This window comes from Cladophialophora carrionii (genome assembly GCF_000365165.1).
Source record: "Cladophialophora carrionii CBS 160.54 unplaced genomic scaffold supercont1.3, whole genome shotgun sequence".
NCBI classification, from domain to species: domain Eukaryota; kingdom Fungi; phylum Ascomycota; class Eurotiomycetes; order Chaetothyriales; family Herpotrichiellaceae; genus Cladophialophora; species Cladophialophora carrionii.
Window position 1 is genome coordinate 1860664 of NW_008481828.1, and position 16342 is coordinate 1877005.

The following is a 16342-nucleotide window of genomic DNA, read 5'->3' on the forward strand; positions in this document are numbered from 1 at the left end:
TCACCGTAGATCGGAGGTATAAACACACCCGAAGATCCCAAGTAGACAGTACGCCTTGTCCTCCTGCTTCTTGGTGTCCCGGTTTTCTGCCCACCGCAAACGGTCGTCCACGCTGAATTGAGACAAGGCGGCACCGCGCAGAGCCGTGGTCGGAATATCCGTAATCTCGTGGATCAGGTGTTCAAGCGCCTTCTTATCACCCAGTCGCTGTTCTTCTCGCGAGAAGAACTCGACCGACGTAGGAGCTAGAAGCTCTTGAAGAGTCCAGCCGCGTTGAAACTACCTGCTTTCGCGAAAATCTTGCTGCCACGTCTGGCGAGAGTCGCCGTCTCCGCTGAGCGATGACACATCTACTAGATAGACGTAGCATTTGTCCGCGTTGCGGTACCAGCGAAACATCGAGTTAATCGCCTCGGAGTATTCAGTAAGGTTGGCTTTATTGATGCAGCATGTATCCACCCAGAAATGTGTCAGATTATCCTTTTTAGCTTGTTCGCCACAGAACCAGATCTTAGCGGCCCCAGCCTTATTCTTCCATGAATCACTTCTGAGGTCGACGAAACTGACCTCGTCTTTATCGTCTCCCCAAGTGTGAGAGAGGATGGCGTAGGCGGGAAGGTTGTCATGGAGGTCTTCGGTAAGGGCTGAGTCCACCTGGACCGTCAGTCTTCAAAAGGCGCATCGTGTTGGTTCGTTCTTGGACCGCAGCAAGGGAATGTTCGCTCCGTAGATGAAGTCACACTAGGTGGTCTCACTCGAGAGCGCCGAATTGCTCGTCGCAACCTCCCGCGAGATGGCTGTTGGGTAGGTGAACTGGCATGGGGAGGCGGGTCTAGCGGTGCCGCTGAGAGAACGGTGATTTCTGGTAGAAGAGGGTGTGTAGTGAATACGGGACGATGATGAGCCCGCGATCGAACGTCTTCGTGAACACTCAGTCCGTCCTGGACGATGGCCGCAATTGGCCCAACGATGGTTCAATGGCATTTTGAAAAAAGGCCATCAGGCTGAAAAGAGGCTCTGTAGTCATCGAAGCGGCCCAGGGCAACACAGCCCGGTGCCTTGTATGTGATGTGCAAGCGAAGGAGGCATAGCCACCCACGTGGTGCCCGACATGTTAGCAAGACAGCCACTTACAGCCCATTCGCCTGTTTGTAGAGGCAGCGCGGGAATGGGAACTTTGTAACCAGTGCAAGTACGAGTTATGGAGGGGAACACCCCGCTTGCCCTTGCTACGCAGGTGTGGGGACGGACTCGGTAAGACTGGTATTGTGGTACAGTAAAGCGCTGGTCACTTTTCAAATGACAGACTGTGACTGAAGAACCCCGGCGTGCCCGGAAGTCATTCCCCGGAATTTCACAGCAGCGCTAAATGCGTCATACCCCGCATTCGAGGTCCTTGAGGTAAGCGTTGGTATAATTTACGTAGGTACCTAGACCACTGCAGGTAGCCCTCAGAAAATACTGTCAGGCGTCTCACTGAACTCTGAATTCATAATGTCCTCCGAATTGGATCACAGTGTCGTGGTCACACAGGCGTGGTGGTTCTAGACGACAAGCAGATACACCGAGTCTATCCCGCCGGCCTCTCTTCTCCTCCTCTGAGTGATATTCGCAGTTGTGGTGGATAGTATGGAAGTATATCCTGTATTTACGCCCTCAAAGGTGAGCTTGTGGCACACGGTCGGCCTGGTATGGACGGGATACCCTGTTCCCATAAGAAGGCGATTGCGGTCTATTTCCTGCCGGGGCAAAGAGGGACCTAAGCTCTGCAATCAACGTATCCTGGAAGTTGCCAAATATCCTACGTTGTGGAGGTTGTTGACCATCCTGCCGCCACCGAACCTCCCATTCTATCTATAGAGGGTCGACACTGGTGGGGCTCGGGACGGAGTCAGGATGTCATATTGATTGGGCCTGAACTTGTCACTGGCACCGCATCGCTCCGTCCATGGTCTTTCCGCTCTGCCTACAGCTCCGCTTGCCCTACCAGACAGAGTGTCCTCGAAAATGTTAGGGATCCCAATGCAATCCTACCATTGTTGTAAGGCAACCTCAGCCGCATTCATGCCCACTCTTAATTCAATAGACGGACCATTTCCAGGCGACGGTCGGTGCGTTCGAGCGCAGTCTCCGCGACTCAAGTGACACAGGAATGGTGGCTACTTGCCACAATCTCCGGCTGATGAGATACATTGGATCGCCCTGTGCCCTTAACAAGGCACTAATGGATATCTAGGCTAGTCCGTCAGATGCTATGCGAATCTTCGCACGCGGCTCATCCGCACGATAGGCGAATCGGCTCACAGCACGTAGTACGGAGTACTCGTAACTTGATCCGTAATCATCTCGAAGTCTCTCCACAGTAAGCAAAGCATCATGAACAAAAGTCATTTTCCACTGCAACGAATGTCCTCGGACATGCCTTGGCAAGGCTAGACAATCAACCACGGCAGATTTCTCTATTCAGCCATTATCCCGACCATGAATAGCCGCATCATCGCCGCCAACGGCATCGGGCCAAGCGTGGGCGAGGATATCAAATCCCGATATCATGTCTAGTCGCGTTCAGTTGACTCGAAAGCGTAACATTTGATGATTCAACTTCAGCGGCGGGACAACCGGATGTATCCATCCGCTGTAACTAATCCTTTTGCACAGCCTACAGACGATACAGACGCAAACTGGAATCCGTCGTGCTTCATCCTCATCACACTTGCCACTGTAGGCGGACTTGACCAAACAAGCACAGCTGCCATGGAGATAAATAAGAAGCGCATTCCCCTGACTCCTAGTTTCTTCTTAACCAGTGACAAGCTTCAGCCTTTCTTTCCGAGTCAGTCTTCAAGATGAGGGCCACCACCGCTGCGCTCCTTCTCACCGCCGCACACTTGACCTCCGCCAGTCCTCTCCAGCATGGAACCGTCCGTCCACGACAAGACTTCCCCTCGGAGTTCCAGCCAGGCCCCGATTCCGGGTACGACGATCCTACCATCGACATCGCCGACCCGTCCTTCGCTACCGCAATAGCAGCTGGGTATCAAGGCCCGTTTGCGTCGTATGAAGAGCACGAGCTTGTCGGACCCGTCGACCTGCTGCGCAACGGACATGTAAACTTTGGTGTCAAGCCGAACTTCACCATGCCCTTGTACCAGGGAACTTCAGCAGCAAACACCACATATTGGTGGGTCATCATCGACTCTTCGGACGAGGGCAACGCCAAACAGCTGGGCCTCAACTTTGCGCCGAAGCTCCGATTCGCGGCCCAAGGCATGACCAGCGATGGTCTCAAAGGTGCTGAACAGCTCGAAGTCGTCAACAACACCGTCTATGGACGACGAGGCATGGTCGACTTCTCACCCGTGCGGAACATCGTCCCGGGTGACGCATCCCCTTTTCCACCCAAGTCGGTCCAGCCCGGCAGCGTAGGCGACCAATACTATACGCCGCTGATCCAACTTACAAATGCTGGTTACGAAGTGTATAATGCTCCGGTGAGATTGGCTCGGGGACCCCGTTTTGTGCTTGGGCCTCCAGCTAACACCAACCTCGCAACAGATCATTGCGGGTGACGTGGACGAAGATTATCTGAACCAGGTACGCCTCTGAGCTGTCCCAGTAGTCGCAGGTTTATTACAACTTGTCTCTGATTTGGTACTAACCACCCGCCTGCGTTTAGTTCTGCGACGGCATCCCGGATAACATGTTGGACGAGTTCCGCAGCAAAGTCCACGATCAAGTGCTTTCGATCTGCCCTCGCGATGAAGTCGTCACGCTGGCCACGGTGCGCGGCTTTTCCTTTTCAAAATCGGTGCTCTACTTGGTCTTTGACGCGTCAGACCCCTTACCCGCCACGCTGGATGGCGGCACATACGCGGAGCGCCTGAGAGCCATCCGCACAGGTGGCGACGACTCTCTTTTCAGCGGCATCGAGCGCTTCTTCGTCAGCACGAATGGGTACACCAACCAGGATCTCCCTCCTGGGGCGCCGAACAACGAGACGCACCATCCCTGGCGACAGGGTTTGAACAGCGCTATTCTCGGAGAAGGAAATCCTTTGAACATACTCGGAGCGATTCCAACTGTTGCTTATGGTATGCCGTGCCGTGTGCTCCTCCTCATTACCTTTACATCGGAGCTCAGCTCTGATCTGTCCTGGTGGTGACCTGCGCTGACCTGTTGTTTCTCAGATTACTCGCCCCTGTGGAACTTCAACCTGTACTCCTGGACAAATTACAGCATCGAGAATGGAATCCGAACCAGGCTGACCGGAGAATTCGAGGTGCTGGGAATGGCGGCTGCCGGCTACGTGACCAACCCGGACGGTTCGCCCCTGAGCGACGCTGGGATTGTCACCAACTGTCCGATCGGCCACCGTTTCCTGTAAGGAGCATCGAGGCACGAACGAAAGGAGTACTTCGCGCCATGTGTCGGTGCTTCGTGTTCTGCTCTTCTGTGGCATGATGGCTCAGGTGTACACAGATTCGACTTGATATTCGATTAATGTACGGAGTATTCCGGAGTCAAATACGGGCCCAAAAGAGCAGAGAGATAGGCAAACGGTAGCAAATCAGAGTCTGAGTGGTTATGAAGTAGGATGCTGACTGAGTTCGGAGGACACGACGCCAGCAGAGGAGTATACACCGACAACCACGCAAGTAAATGTTAATAGGTAATGATAACTAGAGCGTACCTTACTTCCAGGATCAATATACGACGCCCTTGGCGGCGTCACTGCGGAACACAGGCCCCAGATAACCCGTCGCAGGCCCAGCTTGTACACAGGCACGTAGACTGGAGGGCATACAACGTCACAATTCCCTCCGTGGCATAACTTCCTCTTCTCCAGTGACCCAGACCCGAGACTGGGAAGACACAGCCCACAGCCGTGCCTCGCTCCTTGCAAGCAGATCAATGAGAGATAGCTCGACTCTCGACTTTCGATCGAGACTGGCTCCATACATCCCACTGTCGGCCTCAAGCCCAACTGCCAACTGCCAACAGGACGGGATATGGAGCTCTGAATGATGAAGGTCACAGTGTCGTCACAGCGAAAGCTCAGTCTCAAATGTGATAATGAGAGGCCAACGGCAGTTCTAAACGACCAACTTGACGGATCTGCCCGGACAGATAACTTGTACGGGATGACAGAGTGTAGTACTGCCGAAAATTTCTGTCTTGTACATAGCCTACTGTACGGCACTGGGCAGTCTTCGCTGCACAGAGATGCAACAATAAAGGTCAGTTGGCACTTCCTCACGACCGTCAGTCCTGCAGCAGGGCTACTGGACCCCATAAGTCGTGATATCCAGTGTTGACTTGGCGTAGCAGGTCCGCTGCCCGGCGCAGCGACTGCTTCTGTTCCCTGTGGGGTGCATCTTCTGGCTCGTACAATATGAATCTACTGTAGCATGTTTGGGTTCATTCCTCGACCCCTGAAGCCTTTTTACGTCTCATCCCGTGTGACACCTTTTTCGGCTCATGGAGCATCCGCATGAGATGTGTCACACTGATAGAGAGTGGATGGAAATGTAGGAAGAGTTGAGCACCCACTATCTCACTTGGATGCGTTGAAAACCGAAATGTGAGACGCCACACACAAAACTGTGTATTCCTATCCTAACCCAGCGTCCAACCTCGCAAAACCGCTTCCAATCTCGGGTATTCGAACAACAGCTGCCGTTGAGGCGCCACCCTGTTGTTTTTTGTCATGTTGAAATATCGCCAGAACTCCGCCCTGTGCTGCAGTCATTGCCTCGTGCTATCCTATCGTGTCCCGCTTCATATCATGCCGTCCACTACTTGCCTCGATTCAACAAGCTCAAGAACTCCTCCCTTGTCTTTGCGGAACTCCTCATCGCGCCAAGCATGCAGCTGGTGGTCGTGCTGCTGGACGTCTTCTGGACGCCTCGCATGACCATGCACAAATGGCTTGATTCCATCACCACCGCAACACCTTGCGGTTTCAGCACCTCGGCGATAGCCAAGGCGACTTGCTTGGTCAGGCGTTCCTGCACTTGCAGTCTTCTTGAGAACATCTCAGCCAGCCTCGCCAGTTTCGACAGACCCAGCACGCGTCGGTTGGGAATATACCCTATGTGCATTTTCCCGATGAAAGGAACCATGTGATGTTCACAAAGACTGAACACCTCGATATCCTTGACAATGACCAGTTCGTCGTGATCTTCGTGAAATACAGCACCGTTCACCAGATCTCGCACATTCTCCTCGTACCCCTTGGTGAAGTACATCAGCGCCTTGGCGTATCGCTGCGGGGTGTCCCTCAGCCCCTCGCGGTCGGGATCTTCTCCTATACACTCGAATATGGTCCGCACCGCGTCGGCCAGCTTGTCCAATCGGACCTGGGCTTCCTCGGGGCTTTGTTCTAGGCGTTGTCGCGTGCCGATGCACGGCCAGGACAGACCGTCAAAGTCGATAGCCGGGTTCTGGGTGTAAGGGCTGGCCGGGCGAGAGAGTGTCGAGGCCGGCGGCGTGGGCGGGGCTTCGTCTCTCTCATCCCGAGCGGGCGTATGTAATTGTGACGGACGCTTTGAATCTTGTTGTTCTCGTTCCTGATGTTTTGCCGCGTTCTCCAACCCCAGCCACGATGTGCCCGCGGGCATAGTGGCTTGTTGTGTGGTCTGTGCCTCTGCGGTGAGGTCTATCGTCTTCCGTCGCCCGTAGGTCGACTGTATGGAGGTATGGAGGTTCTCGCGCTCCTGGGCACGAGTTTTGGTGGGCTGCGAGCTCTTTAGGGGGGACGAGCCGTTTAGCAGATAAGGCGGCACCGCAGAACGAGGTTTGGGCTTGAGCGGCGGAGGGGCAGGCGGAGGGGACGCGACGTCGCTGCCACCTGGGGACGGAGGCTTGGGAGAAGAGCTGCTCTGATCCATGGCGGGCTGTCGTCGGGACTATTGCACGAACATGCTTTGAGGATGCAGATATTTGGGAAGGGAGTGGGAGAACAGTCACATATCTTGAAAAGCAAATCTGGAGTTACACGAAAGGCAAAAGGTATTACCGTTGGCTGGTCGTTTTCGTCTCTGCTTCTGGACAAGGGAATTATTACCTGCTTGTGCCATGAGAAAAAAGTCGGGGAGGAAATCGGAATCTTTTTCTCGGCCCTTGCAGCACAGTCAGCGCTGGCCAATGAGAGCATTTCCCTTGCGGGGATTTAAGTGGATTGATATTCTACTTCTTTCACTTCTACTTCATTTCTACCTCACTTCCTGCTCACTTCCTGCTCACCTCGTGATTCACACCCAGCTCATCCCTAGGTTCCGAGGCTTCTTACACTGTCTCGCCTGCGGCCCTTCTAATCGACCGTGCCATCTCTTCGGCCATGCTCATAAATGGGGAATGGCTCGCACTGACAGTTTCAACCTTCATATCAGCTCCTGCTTGTTGCGCAGCCTCAACCATTCCCTTCTGTGCATGTATTGGGATCGCCTCATCCTTCTCGCACAGCAGATACGTGCTGGGAACATGTCTCCAACCAGCATAGGTGACCTTGGAGGCGAAGGTGCGATAACTGTGCGGTTTCAACATGTTCACATACTTCTCCGGCTCCTTGACATCGTTGTAGAAGGTCTCGATGGGCGTTGCTGGTGTGACGGTATCCTGAGCGTCGTTGATTTGAAACCAAGGTAGGGGTTTATTGTTGAGCGCGTCCATCAACGATACACCCTCGGGCAGCGCGAAGGCGCAGCAGAAGTAGATGTGCGATATGCCACCCTTCTTGCCCTCATTCTCTCGCTCAGACTTGACGAACCCTTGTACCGCTTGGTTCCCAATCACCCCGCCATATGAGTGCACAACAAGCACGATGTCTCTCCCTTCGTCTGCAAGCGGTTTGAGGACTCGTTGAATGGCTTCGACGTCGGGCCAGAAGTCCTTGAGTGGCGTTTGTGCGCCCACCGATGCGAGATCCACGCCTCTGGTCTCGTATTCTGCCGCTTGCAGCTCAGCTGTGACAAGGTGAAAGCTGTCGGGCGTGTGCCATGCTCCTGGTACGAAGACGATAACAGGTTTGCTTGACATGTCGCTGTGGTTAGGCGTGTTGCTCTCCTTGTCTTGGTCAATCTGATACGGAGGATGGGGAAAGCCGAATCCGCGTGTTTAACGGAGCTTTCGCGACACCGCAAATCACCGAGGTTATATATTAGTTGATACAGACAGCGATATCTCAGGCCAGCGCACCAAGCATTCCTTGGTACACGTTCATTCGCGCTCTGAATCGGCCCCCCTCATTCCGGCACCCAAGGACGGGTTAATGCATACGACGCATGATTGGCTGTTAAAGACGAAAGTTTCAGCTCATCACTGGGTAAGCCTGCAAAGCGAGGAAGCCAAACTCAATCAGGCGCATCCGCTAGTAATGACTCCGAATCTGAGCTGGAAACCGGACGTGTCGCTGGACCAGACCAACTAAGCGACCCTCTAAGGCTTCGACCTGCTGAGCGCATTACCTCTTCGAGGTCACAGAACGTGATTGCGGACGCCGTTAGTACCCACAGAGGCAAGAAGATCTGCCAAGCTGAAGGTTTCCTGAAAGGGGTGTAGCGCGGCGTAGTGCGTTGATTCTGTATACTGCGATGCTGACTATAAGAGCCAGGACTTGCATGGTTCGATGGGCCTCACGAGTCATACAGTGTCATCCCCAGGTTTGAGGCTCTATCCCGATTACCACATCAGTGATTAGTCGGGGATCAATCAGCACGGCACGGACTGAAGCCGGGGTTAAGAAAGCCAGCGCCGTGATAGCACGCAGCGTATTGCTTACACCGGGCAATGCAGCACCATCGTAGTTAAAAGAGGCCACCCGAGGCGCGCCTGACGAACTCCTCACAAGTACCGTAACGGCATCATCGTTGCGACCCCCGTCAGTGGTTGATCCTCCTCTACCAGAATGATCGTCCCATTTCGGACGTCTCCACAGATGTTGAATTCGTGTCGACCAAGCCGGTAAAACGGCTGTTAATGCGGCACTCGAGAAACTCCACCTGTAGCCAGAAATCTATTTCTTCGCAACCGCGATATATGCCGTCGAATACAGCCCGCCAGCCCCTCTGCCTTGCGGATCGCGTTCCTGTGCAATCCGCAGCATCTCCTTCCCCAGTCTGGCTCTCTCTTCTTCAGTCCACCCCTTCGTTGCCGCAGGGTATGCTCTAGCCACCATATCCGGATCGCCGAGAAAGGGCTCCACAATCGCATCCGTTCTCCTCTCGACGATTTTGATACTCTCCGCCCGGAACCCTGCATTCACCAGGACGTTGCGCAGCGTCTCCTCCTTGGACCACAGCTCGGCCCACGGGGCGTACAAAGTCTCCAGATCCGGCCTGATGATCTTCTGCGCCTCCACGATCGTGTCCATGATACGCCGCTCCTTCCACGTGGTGACAACGGCGGTGCCGCCCGGTTTCAGCGTGCGATATATCTGATCGGCCCCCCTCTGCGGATCGGGCAGGAAGAAGATGCCAAAGTTGGTGATGGAGAGGTCGAACAAGCCGTCGGGTAACGTGAGTTCTTGGCTGTCCATGACTGAGATTTCGACGTTCATCCAGCCATGCCGCGAGGCCTTTTGCTGCATCACCTGCGTCACCGAGGGGACATGGTCTGTCGCGTGGATCTTCTTGGCAGATGTGCCCGTCTGGGAAGCCACCTGCTGGAGGTGCGCCGTCATGAGGCCCGTGCCACAGGCGTTGTCGTGGATGACGATCTCCGACGTCGGTGTGGGGATGAGATGGTCAATTGCGTAGCGTCCCACGTCGCCCGTCAGGAGTCCGACGAGCTCGTCGTACACGTTGGAGAGTTGGTCGAAATGCGTGGCACTGCTGTGGACCGCGGAGCCGCGAGGCTCGTCTGCCATGGTGCTGGATAATGTCTTGTGCGACTGTGTCTACGGGAGTCTTTGATGCTTCAGCTGGCTGGCGATACTAGTAGCCCATATATATAATGTGCTCTCAGCTCCTGGGTCGTCGCCCTGCTCGTCTGCACGTTCAAAGGACTAAGGCGTGGTATATTTCATGTGCCCTTGTTCTGACTCGATCAGTCTGGCTGTCCACAGTGGCCGGAGAAAGGCCGTCAGTGCAGGCTCCGGACCAAGTGAGTCAGCTCTGCAGAGTCCCTCGATTAATTACTGAACACTCGGTCGATAGCACGTGACGATATAGGAGCTGAACATGAGACGGCTATGGGACCCAGCCGTTCAGCAGAGGCAAAACTACCGGAGAATCCGTCGGCAGACGAGAGGACAACAACTAGATCCGTGTTTCTGGATAGTCTATACTGTTAGGGAGTAGCTCCCGCTCCAGCTCCAGCTACATCGGACTTAACAGCCTTGTCCGATATCCCCACCATGTCTGTGCTGGGGTTGCTGAGCACAGTCGACAGTCTGGAGTACGGAGTACAGTAAGGAGGAAGGCGCTGGATGCTCGGATACTGGCATCCTCATGACAAGGTCCTGTGGCTTGTGTCTTGTAGGGAACTTCAGTCACTACAGTCCCTTCCGTCATCCTTCACTTCATGGCGATGACAGGACTAATTACAGTACAGCAAGAAGTCGGTGTCCAACAAGTAACTAACTCAGCTTCTGGCCTCTGTCCCGTGCCAGAGAATATCATCTTTCAATCGTCAAACTCCTAGAACAGGACAGACCTGTACCTGTACATGTACCTGTTATTTCCACGCGCTTGTTCAAGTCCCGTCGGCCGCGCCTTGTAGCACCGGGCCCCTGGCCATGAGCATGAAGCCTGTTCGCTGCATACCCGACCGAGCCATAAGACATGAAAGGCCCGGAACATCAAGCCACGGAACCCAAACGACGCAGATATGCCAACACATGCCTTGACCCTCTGCGCCATCTCTCTCTCTGCCAGATACTGTAGTGAACGTCCCAATCTCTTCATCGTAACATAGCAACATCCCTAGCCAAATCGCTTATTCCAGACCTTTCAGAACTTTTACGTTACGCAACGCCCCCAGATCCTCAAAGCTCGAAATCGCAGGCCAGAGAACTCCTCGCAAGCCGTGTATCCATGCAGTGTGCAGCACATTAAACACACTCCCACTCCCCCCAAACACACCATCTCGCACTCCGATCGGCGAGTACCAGGCCGCGCCAAATCCCCTTCTCCCCAACCTTCACTATCGTCTCCCACACACTGCCCAGCACCTCGCCATCCACCTCCTTCAGCCCGCTAGCCTGCGGTAAGCCTTCGTGCTTACGATTCAGCCGAATGATTTTGCCACCGGGAGACTGTATCGCCAGTTTGGCCGGTTTGTCCTTAACCTTCACAACGGCTGCGGCGTTGCTGACGGACGAAGGGTCGCTGGGATTCGAACCTGCCGCGGAAGACGTCATGCTCATTGCGCTGGCTGGCCGCATCATCGGATTGGGACTGACGGGCCTGACATCGAAGCCATTGGTATCCGTCGCGGGTGTGGACGCCACGGAGGCGGCATGCTGTCTCACACAAAAGACATATGTCTCTCCCGCGCCTAGCCGGTAGCACTGCGGTTGCACGACGTACAAGTCCTGCCGAGTCGCGTGGGGAGTCGGGTGCCTCATGACAAACTCATAGTTCGGGTTCTCCCCGCTGTGGTAAAGCGGCAGTGCCAGTGCAAGTGGGTGGACGATGTCGCGCGAACTGAGCATGAGCCCCTTTTTGCCTGCGTAGACTTTGAGTGTTGCGACGCCCTCATCACCCGGCAACACGGCCTTGACCACATATCGTTTCTGCGAAATCTCGGTGTTTGGCACGGTTCTGTACCAACTGGCCTGTGTGAGAGCGCGTTTCTTGGTGACGTTCTCAGCATCCTCGTAGACGTCACCGTCTTGGTCGCGGAGGTATCGTCGCGCTTCGACTTCCGCCACGACTTCCACGTCAGCGGGCACGTTGACACTAAATGTGCACATTTCGAGTCCCTCCATGCGGACTATACTCGTGTCGTAGGCATGCATCGATAAGCCGAGTCGGAAGAAAGGGGCACATGTGCCAGGCAAGGCGAGGAGAACGTCCGGGCTGATGTTGGGGATCATGTGTTGCTGGGAGTCGTCAATGGGCACATGCGTCCAACACAACTCACTGGGTCGAGTGAGGAAGTACCATGCCTCTGCGATGCTGGTGCTGACGCTAGAATACAGTGATCGCTTGGGGTTTGTCGGGCTGGCAAGACTTGCATCCATCATGCGCCATTCATTGTCAACCAGGAGAGCGTTCCAGAAATGGTTCGGTCGAGAGATTGCGTCCAAGTCGAGGTCTTCACCTGGTGTCTTCAAATATCCCTGCACTATCTCCGCGTGAATCCCGATGGCGGTGCACATTTCAAGCACCAATGTTGCGACTTCTTGACTACTCCCTCTCTTGGTATGGATCACTTTGCGGGTATCGACTGGTTGATTGTACTGGTAACTGTCGAAATCGTGGTCATCTTCCCAGCTTATCCTCTCAGCGCACCAGATGAAGATGGCACGGAGGCGCTGAACGCCACTTCGGTAGGGCCTGCATATGAAGCCTGTCGCGAGGGTCGCCGCTGTGATGCTGCTGGGTACGCTCGTGATGAAGCGCGCTGCCTTGTCGACCTGGCTGAAACTGGGATTGCTGAGCTGGAATGGCTCATAAACAGGTCGACCATCTGCATCTTCGTCGCCTTGTAAGTTCTCGTACAGTTCCTCCACAGGACATATGACAGGCTGGTCGAGCATATGGCACCGATCTGCTCGTTCCTGTCGTTCAGAGGGTCCAGGAGTGTTGGATCGGTTTATATCACGGCGGGTGAGAATATAGTCTGCTGAGGCACCGCTCAGCAAGCCCATCTCCCTCGCAGCATCTCTCCCGAAGGAGCTGTTGGATTTCGAGCTGGCGACGGGCGCGTTGAAAGCCGTACCGCCAGCTATGCCTGTCAGCTTCGTAGGCGACCCCGGAGTGCTGCCAGCCTGGCTTGCTGAAATGGTACTCCTGGCACTCGCGGCGCCGGTCTTTGCAGTGTCAATGAGTTTCTTGAAGAAGCCTTGTTTTTTGGCCTTCGGCGTGGTAAATCCTCCCAGTCCGCCTGTCGGACCACGGTTTGCGTCTTCCCAGCCAATCGCGGACTTTGCCCCTTGCCTCGAGTCGTGGCTTGGGTGGAAGGAGGCGCCACTGGTTGGAGTCTTCGGCCTGATATCTGGCTCTGACCATTGCTCATGTCTCATCCCTGAGCTCGTCATCGGCCGGGTCATGCGGTCTCGAATGCTGCCCATTCGTTTTCTGGCCAAGCTGCCCGCACTTGTCGCACTGAATGCACCCGCGGAATAGCCACTCATGATGCTCTGACTCGTTATCGCGGTGTTGCGTGAAAAGTTTGTGCCGTTGCTTGAATTGGTCGAATTCGTCTTCTGCGTCATTGCCCTCGAAAGGCCCCCTTCCCCAAAGTCTAGAGCAGATTTTCTCTTTCGAGCCGACAGCCGTCGAGCTGCCATTGATGAGTTCGGTCTTGATGTCCATGGGGAGTTTTTGGGAGGAGGTTCTGGCGGATCACTGTCCACTGGATCTGATCCTTGGGCTTCTCGCGCTTGCTGCATACGACGAAGTCGGCTCTCCATCCTTTGCACATAGTTCTCCAGGCGAGGCTCGCCGTCCTGGAAGCGGTCGGGGCTGTTATGACGACTACTGTAGTTGATCCTTGCTTCTGAAAAGGAGCTTCCTCCGGCACCGAGTCCAAGGCTGGTGAGCGGTCTTGGGCCTGGACGGTCTTCGGGACGACGGAAGTCATCAAAAGCTTCTGGCGACCACGGATTGAATTCCTGGTGAGGTTCCTTCTGGATTGAATCGTGACGGACAAGAGTCATATCGTCAAGAGAGGATATCACATCGTCCATGGCATTTCGGATCATGGGCGGAGTGTGTCCGCTGTCGGACGGCGGTGCTGGGGATGGAGTGCGCGAAAACGTTTGATAGCGGTCATTCATGTCGAAAGGCTGTGGCGCAGGCGACGCAGCCCGGCCACCAATGATGCGATGTGGTGGAGGAGGTGGTGGAGGAGAAGAGCCGATTTCATGATGCGGCATGGGTGACGGAGACCTCGAGGGAGCTCTGGATGCGGGCCTTTGCTGCCATAACACTGTCGACGGAGGATTTCGTGGGTCATACTCGGCGGCCTGCTTGGGCAATTCTGTTGTGGTGGCTGTAGGGCCTTTGGCATGCTTATACCCACTGAAAGGTCTCCTCGATTTTGCCTTTTCCTTCTTTTCTTGTAGTTGGGCTGAATGGTTCTTGCTCGTACTGTCGCTTTTCTGTAGGTCGGGCATGGGACTGACGGAACGGCGCATAGGGACGAAATCATCCCCGAGAACAGCGACAAAATTCGAGGGGAAGAGGCCCATCATTCTCTTGTCTCTGTGCAGCCTTCCCATCCACCACGAGCCATCCCCGGCGTTGAGACATTCTATCAGATCGCCTTCGACAAATCCCAGATCTCGGTCTGTCTCACCGCCCCATGAATACACTGCGCGACACCAGCAAGGGAATTTCGTGGGTAGCAGGGGTGCCGCCATAGCCAACGCGCTCCAAAATGTATGTCGCTTATCTCTTCAAGTGGGTGTGTCGCGCATTGCTTGATGCGAGAGAAGCATCGGGCTGCGCGTCGACCGAAGGAGAGGGTGTGTTCTGACTGCGAAGTGAAAGTCCGTGTCTGAATGCGTTGGATGAACCTGGGCTTGCACCAAAACAAGTGATAGAGAATGGCAATGTTAGAGAATGTCCGACTGCGCCCCGCTCAGACGACAATGGGCTTCCGCAACGGCAACGTGTAGCTCACAAACTCTGTTGCGCAATCGATGGTAGAAGTGGTTGCTAAGCCAAATGCAGCGAGAAAGTAAACAAACCTGATTAGGACTAGCTCAGCTCGACGAGGCTGAATGTGACGGCGAGGCTGAGACACAAGGCTGCGCGCAAGGCTGCCATTGATTGCCTTCCAGACGCATGATTGGCTCAAATTTGCAGCCTTCCACCTACAGCACCAGTGTATTACCAAACTACGGCTCTGCGGTTGTCGGCTTTCGTTCGGCCTGCCACTTCTTCGGTTAGAACGGCTCTTAGCAAGCGTAACGAGAGGGAGGTTGATTAATCGTCTACTGTGGTACGCTCGTGTTGTCAATATTAAAGCCGACCTTCGCCCTCCAGATCTGTACTTTAATTCGACTTTGGAGACCTCGACATTTCGCCCAGCTGCTTGACACCCATTCCACGGCCAGGTCATCCCGAATAATTCTCGACAAACTGCCTGAGATGGCATATGCAACATTTGCTAATCGGGCATCGCTTCGGCACACGTGCAGGCTCAGATGTTCCCCAAGCAATCCCCGTATGCTGCCAGATTGCCAGGCTCGGTGACCATCGGCCGCCATTCTCAACCACGCCGCAATCTCCCAGTCACCATGAATGTTCGAAACCTGCCGAGGACACCTCGGTGACTGAGCTCCCAAGAGATTCGGCCCGCGGTTATGCTCGCTACCCCGCACACTCTCTACTGGTTAGTGGCGATACCAGTACCTCGTACTGGAGGCACGGGTCAATGACCGATTTCGACCGAATCGACCTCTTGGCTACTTTGAGCCCCCCACAAGCACTAGCAAAAGATCAACATGGTCGGGGGCCCCGCTTGCCACCAAATTTGTGGATTGCAACAACGGCTCTCGAGGCCCAACCGAGAACGTCCCAGCCTCAGGATTACGAGGAAACAGGGAAGCCAAGAAAAGCTAATGATGCACCATCAGCAGTCCACGCTTGCATAACTCCTCTTGCAGTAGCGCCCATGTTGCCACCACGTTCCCTTGTTATCTTCGATCGACAGAGTGAGCCTTGTTCCCCCGGAGAGGGTGGGAAGATAGCAAAACCTTCGCTTCCGAATACAACGGGGACTCCTCTGCCGAAGAAGCTGCAAGGGAATGCACTTGGTTGAGCAACCGCAGCGGGCGAAGTTTACAGCACTGGCTCCAATCTTCTCCTCGGGGGTGGGTTTCCAAGCTGTCACCAAGACTTTGGCGCTCGCCAGGCGCCCTGACCGGGTTTGGGAGGTGCACGCTGCAACTCAAGCATCGATCTCTTGTTCATGCTCGAAGCTTGCGAGTGCTTTGGCGGTCTTTGGTGCCCGCGCTCGTGTCCTTTTCCGTCAAAGGCTGCTCGCGTAACGACTGTCAACCAAACGGCCTTTTCAACAATCCACAACAACCACATTCATTACTTTGTGCAGCGGAATTCACTGTTCACTCTGGCTGGGCCGGCCGATGACATCCACTAAAGCACGTTCTATTGTGCTTCGGGCAAAGTACCCCGGACTCCACCGGAGGCGCTCAAACCTGGGGTTA

The 16342-nt window shown here is 54.8% G+C and overlaps 6 protein-coding genes across 6 annotated transcripts; 1 reads left to right on the top strand and 5 right to left on the bottom strand.

Moving 5' to 3' along the window:
* Positions 1-196: 196 nt before the first annotated feature.
* Positions 197-370, bottom strand: G647_04069 (uncharacterized protein; the record flags this gene model as incomplete). Its single annotated transcript, XM_008728414.1, has 1 exon — positions 197-370. One exon carries the CDS (start codon positions 368-370, stop codon positions 197-199), a length of 174 nt encoding a protein of 57 aa, XP_008726636.1.
* Positions 371-2846: 2476 nt separating this feature from the next.
* G647_04070 (uncharacterized protein) lies at positions 2847-4384 on the top strand (the record flags this gene model as incomplete). The annotated part of the gene is made up of 4 exons (XM_008728415.1): positions 2847-3491; positions 3556-3594; positions 3677-4091; positions 4188-4384. 4 exons carry the CDS (start codon positions 2847-2849, stop codon positions 4382-4384), a joined length of 1296 nt encoding a protein of 431 aa, XP_008726637.1.
* A 1411-nt stretch (positions 4385-5795) lies between these two features.
* G647_04071 (GTP cyclohydrolase I) lies at positions 5796-6890 on the bottom strand (the record flags this gene model as incomplete). Its single annotated transcript, XM_008728416.1, has 1 exon — positions 5796-6890. One exon carries the CDS (start codon positions 6888-6890, stop codon positions 5796-5798), a length of 1095 nt encoding a protein of 364 aa, XP_008726638.1.
* Positions 6891-7287: 397 nt separating this feature from the next.
* Positions 7288-8037, bottom strand: G647_04072 (uncharacterized protein; the record flags this gene model as incomplete). Its single annotated transcript, XM_008728417.1, has 1 exon — positions 7288-8037. One exon carries the CDS (start codon positions 8035-8037, stop codon positions 7288-7290), a length of 750 nt encoding a protein of 249 aa, XP_008726639.1.
* Positions 8038-9013: 976 nt separating this feature from the next.
* On the bottom strand, positions 9014-9865 carry G647_04073 (uncharacterized protein; the record flags this gene model as incomplete). The annotated part of the gene is made up of 1 exon (XM_008728418.1): positions 9014-9865. The coding sequence occupies one exon, from the start codon at positions 9863-9865 to the stop codon at positions 9014-9016; it is 852 nt and encodes a 283-aa protein (XP_008726640.1).
* Positions 9866-11050: 1185 nt separating this feature from the next.
* G647_04074 (uncharacterized protein) lies at positions 11051-14530 on the bottom strand (the record flags this gene model as incomplete). The annotated part of the gene is made up of 1 exon (XM_008728419.1): positions 11051-14530. One exon carries the CDS (start codon positions 14528-14530, stop codon positions 11051-11053), a length of 3480 nt encoding a protein of 1159 aa, XP_008726641.1.
* Between the last annotated feature and the right edge of the window lie 1812 nt (positions 14531-16342).